Genomic DNA, 5,361 nt, shown 5'->3' with positions numbered 1-5,361 from the left:
GAAGAAATCTTAGGCCAATCAGACCCCTTCCACGGCTGGATGTATAAATATGGGTAATGATTGAATGGAGGTTATTGGGGGGGGGGGGGGGGGGTGTTATGGGGCATTATATTACTACCCTCGTTTTAAGATAATGCCCACATGCTGACTGGACCGTCACATGATACAAAACGCCCAAAGGTGGGGGCATCATCTTCTACTCCCGTACCACACATGGTCTCTAAATAACATTCACATCCCTTCCATCTTTTGTACTCTATAATTTCATTAAAAACTACATTTTTCTCTTCCTTTTCAATTAAATAATGTTTTTTTTACATTTATCATTATATTCTCTCGGCAATGATCTCTAAATCAAGTGGTGGAGGACTTGCATTTCTCTTTAGAGATGCAAGTTCGACTCCCACTTGGTGCAGAGTGAGGCATTGGTGGGCAATGATAGGAGATCCAGGGAAACCTGGGTTGGATCCTTGAGCCAAACGGGTTTTACCGGTAATTTCACTGTCGTACTCACGGGCGGGTGGGTTACCGGGTTTTCCCCGGAATTGGTGGTGGACTCGGGTTACTCTCGAAGTACTCCATTTATCCAGTGGGTGCCCCAAAAATGCTCGGGATTGAGTTTGTTGGCCGTTAAAAAAAATCATTATATTCTCTCATCCACTCACAACCATTTCTAAAATATATTATTATTAATTAATTTAAAAAATATAACAGGTGAATAATGTCCTCTTAAATTTACAAATAAACAACATTTTCTCTCTTCTCTACTTAAAACCACCTTCAAACACCTGCAAGGGGACGAATTGTGAATGCTCTAAATTTGTATTTAGCCATGTGGCTAGAAATAGTGTGACGGTAACACTAATACACTGTATTTTTGAAACAGTTTACTTTTGAAATGAAAAGGCAATGAAGTGTATGTAAAAGCATGAAGGTATGTTAATAATAAAGCTGAAATGCTGAATACGAGTTCATTTCGGTATATCTTGAATGCATGTTGAGGCTGGATAGTGTGGGTTGCCACCCCCTACACATCAGCATGTTAATGCCTGGCATAACACCCAGGGGTGCTAAAGAAAGGCGCCAAAGATGGGTTCATGAGTGACTAGGTGTGGGTTGTGTTGGCAGGGCTGACCACCAATCATAAGCCCCCATTCGGAGGGGAGGCGCAACCCCACACCCTTCAGACTTATGATACTAATGAATGTCTTCGGTCACATTTGAAGATGCATAAAAACAATTAACAATGCTATTTCCTTCAGCAAGAGCTCCATAAAAACAATAATTAAAACAGCAACTATAACAAAAGTTGAATCCAGATTGAAAATACTCACATTAAACTTGAATTAGTATTCAAGAACATGAAACTAACAAAACTGTCACGGTGAGCATACATTCTCCCTTTAAACTGACACGACATTTTACCTTAGATTATTCCAATCTTGTTAGCAACATCCAAAGCATCATAGTCTGGAGTTAACCTAACGTAGGCTTTCTTCGTTCCATCAGGTCTGCATCACATGAACAAAGAAAATACAGGTCAAACAAGTAGATGTAAGATGCGTTTTACCACTAACATGTAGGTAAATTCGTAAAGGAACAAAAAGTTCCAAAACTGCAAACTAATTCATTCAGAAGATTAAAAAACCATCCGAGCAACAAGTTCGATACCGTCACTATATGCTCCTGTCTGAACCGAACAGAGATCAATAACTCATTCAGTTATTCGAGAGCAAACAATAAAAAAATTCAAACAACATGTCCGATACTGCTTGAGAGAAAAACTGACGGAACAACAGTTGATCTCCTCAAAATGCATCGGTAGTTTTAATCCAGATTAGAACACAGACCGATGAAGATCCGGTTTCTAATTGTTAAAAAAAACAGGTTTGGTTTCAGCCTCGTAACTAAGCGCATATGAAACGTGCTATAAAGCCTTCATACGGCTACTCTTTAGAGGCGTTGGTTTAATGAATGAATGTTACATAAAAAGATTTGAGAAAAAAGAATATGGATTGTGATAAAAAAAAAAAAAAATACAGTTATACACCTCAGCTAACAAACTGGTTGGTACATCTTTATAGGTTGAGTTTAACAGAACACAGATCATGCAAGTTAGATAAAAAAAAGTCTATATGAACTGAATTTTACTATAAACAAGTGTGATGAAAAATTTAAAAATGGCTTAAAAGAGACAGACCAAACGGGTCAAAAGTTTGTCAAAATTGTTACTTTCAAAACATTAAACTTCCACGAATTACCCAATATGGTTCGAGTCAATTCAATACAGCACACACAAAAAAAATCAAGTTTCCCCATAATAAACAATCAAACATGAATAAAACAGTGTTCACTTAATTAAACGAATGAACACATATCCGTTTATTCATTTAAGTTGATGATAGTTGGTATGCGGTAGTTATGTTCACTTTCGCTAGTTTATTTGGGTTCATTCTTTTATGTTCGCCTAAACACTATGCAGTTAAATATAGGTCAGAATATTGGTACTGATATTGACCAATATCATAGTTATTAAAGCGAGCGCCTAGGCACAAATACAGCCCCGGGCCCACAAATCGCCCCGAGTGCGCCTCACGCCTTAAAACTTCAGGTTAGTTCATGTATGCCAATAATCTTCAGCATAGTTATTAAAGCGAGCGCCTAAGCGCAAATAAAGCCCCGGGCCCAACAAATCGCCCTGAGTGCGACTTGCGCCTCTAATAACTATGACTAATATAACCAATATATCACCAGTATTTGACCGATATATCACTGAACTATTAGTGTTAAATTGCTATATATATAAATTCTGCATTATATAAATTTGATATTTTACCGCACTAACTGCATAGCCTAAATAAGTAAATATCCATTCAAATTCAATTAATACTAATTTTAATTTGACATAAAAATATCAAACTAATAAACATACCTGATCAAAGTATTAACCTTCTTAGTCTGAATATCATACATCTTCTTAACAGCAGCTTTAATCTTCTTCTTATCAGCACGAATATCAACAATAAACACCAAAGTATTATTATCCTCAATCTTCTTCATTGCAGACTCAGTAGTCAAAGGATACTTCAAAATCTGGTAATGATCAAGCTTGTTTCTCGGTGGAGCACTGATGCGAGGGTACTTAGGGTTTCTATCAGTCTTCAATGTTCTCGGCCGGTGAAAGGTAACCTTCGTCCTGATCTTCTTCGCCTTCTTTTTGAACGTTGATCCGGTTTTCACAGCCTTCGCTGTCTTCAATGCTTGAGCTTTCGCATCACCTTTCTTTGTAGCAGCAACTGTAATGAAAATTAAACAGGTTATGTGTTTTGTAAGGTTTTAATCGATTTATTGGATGATGATTCGAACCTTTAGCGGGCGACATTGTGAAGTGAACCTGCAACGATGAAATTCAGATGATTAGAATGGAGATATGAAGGGGATTGGATGTGAATTGAATAGATTTTTGAGAAATTTGGAACCCTAATTTGGGGATTTGAAGATGGAGACGGAGAGTGTACCTGCAGATTGGAAATGAGGAAGAGAATTAGGGTTTTGGAATATGTTATTTATTGGAGATGGATCAATGCTAAATGGGCCTGGCCCAAACATCCTTGGTGAATTTGCACTGATTCAGTACGTATATATTATCTTTTTTACAGCGTAAAACTCCTAAAAAACAAAAAATTTCGGGTCCCCGGAAGGTTTGAGTTTTGACCCCTGAGTTGTCACCCACCCCGCTCACCCTTCGGGCCGGCCCTGATGAACGGACTCTATTTACTCTTGACTCTATTTACTGACTCTATTTACTCTTCGCAACAATCGTATAATGTTGAGCTTACAATGCATTAATTGAATGTTGACCTGCGAAGAACTTTTCATCATTAGATTAATAAGCAAATACAACACATATTAGATTAACAATAAAATATAAAATATACAAAACAAATTCTTACAATCTAAACTTACATGCCACCCTCTAGCCAAAGTGGGTGCCGATGGTCGATATTTAGGTTCCTGCATCGTACATTAGTGCATGCCCCGATGCTCAAGCAGTGTGCTTAGAGCAAGTACCAATGGGAGTATCTTCCATACAAAAATGTGGCATGGTTGGCTCTCACCGACATGCTCGTCATTATGTAAACCACACGCCCAACCTTAGGGGCTGTTTGTTTAGCTCTTAATGAGGCTTTTAATGGTTCAAATATCATATTACTCAGGGGCGCAGCTTAAGAGGAGCCGGGGGTCGCCTGACCCCCCAAACTTTTCGTTCAGTAGTAGTTTTTGTATAGAAATTTTTTAGTATATACGTTTTCGACCCCCCTGTTCTAGGGCTGTAAACGAACCGAACGAACACGAATAAGGCCATGTTCGTGTTCGTTCGTTAAGAAAATTAACATGTTCGCGAACTGTTCACGAACGCATATCGAACATAAGTTTATGTTCGTGTTCGTGTTCGTTCGTTAAGGAAATTCAATTGTTCATGAACAGTTCGTGAACACTGGTCTCGAACACAAACGAACGCAAACAAATAAAAATGAATGCAAACGAACATTTAACTTGAAAATAAAAAAATGAAAATATTGTTATCATTAAACATTGGATATAAGTAGTTAAATACAACCATCAAATGATAAATCAAAACACAAGAAGTTTACCACACCACCAAACGATGAATAAAGTTTAACTAACTTAGACATAATTATCCCCAAAAATGTCTTAGAATGTCCAAATTTTAGCTAACTTAGAAAAAAATAGAGTTTTAAGTTTTCAATATGTTTAGATAAAATGTTTATTATTTATTAATTTTTAATATAATCAAACGAGCATATTACCGAATGTTCACGAACGCAGTCGAACGAACGAGACCTGTGTTCGTGTTGTTCGCTAAGATAACCGAACGAATTTTTTTGTTCGTGTTCGTTCGGTAAGCTAATCGAACGAACATAAATGAACTTCCCGCCGAACGGTTCACGTACTGTTCGCTGAACGTTCGGTTCGTTTACAGCCCTACCCTGTTCTATAGAAATTTTTGGGTATATACGTTTTCGACCCCTCATCTTCATTGTCAAGCTTCGCCACTGATCTTACTGGTTCATCACTCAATGGTTCAGATTATTTGTTTCGCGAGCAGATATCTGAGCACTATGGGCCATCAAATGTGTTAAGGAGGTGATTTAGGTTACACAAAGTTATATTAACGCATAAGTGGTAGTGCACAAATCGGATTTTCCATGAAACCAGATCGATTTAAAACTACAAAAACTTATTTGGGCCAAACGGGCTTGGATTGAAGCCGATTTTTATTGTGGATAATTTAAATCAATAGGAACCGTTGTGACTCAGATTGGGAACAGGATCAAG

At 37.6% G+C, this 5,361-nt stretch overlaps 1 protein-coding gene and 1 non-coding gene across 3 annotated transcripts; both read right to left on the bottom strand.

The window, feature by feature from the left end:
• Window positions 1-1,252: 1,252 nt before the first annotated feature.
• On the bottom strand, window positions 1,253-3,537 carry LOC110872548 (60S ribosomal protein L23a). 2 transcript variants are annotated; one of them, XM_022121362.2, is made up of 4 exons: window positions 3,519-3,537; window positions 3,367-3,394; window positions 2,933-3,296; window positions 1,253-1,511 (listed from the first exon to the last, which is right to left on the bottom strand). In XM_022121362.2, the coding sequence occupies exons 2-4, from the start codon at window positions 3,380-3,382 to the stop codon at window positions 1,427-1,429; spliced, it is 465 nt and encodes a 154-aa protein (XP_021977054.1). In that variant the 5' UTR covers window positions 3,383-3,394; window positions 3,519-3,537; the 3' UTR covers window positions 1,253-1,426. The 2 variants fall into 2 exon arrangements, with proteins under 2 accessions (XP_021977054.1, XP_021977053.1); XM_022121361.2 differs by having other exon boundaries at window positions 3,480-3,527.
• On the bottom strand, window positions 1,584-1,737 carry LOC118481625. Its single transcript, XR_004865833.1, has one exon. It is a non-coding gene; the product is annotated as a small nucleolar RNA snoR138 (small nucleolar RNA).
• Window positions 3,538-5,361: the final 1,824 nt, after the last annotated feature.

Source organism: Helianthus annuus, chromosome 8 (assembly GCF_002127325.2).
Source record: "Helianthus annuus cultivar XRQ/B chromosome 8, HanXRQr2.0-SUNRISE, whole genome shotgun sequence".
Lineage (NCBI taxonomy): Eukaryota > Viridiplantae > Streptophyta > Magnoliopsida > Asterales > Asteraceae > Helianthus > Helianthus annuus.
This window is presented reverse-complemented; position numbering and strand designations above follow the sequence as displayed.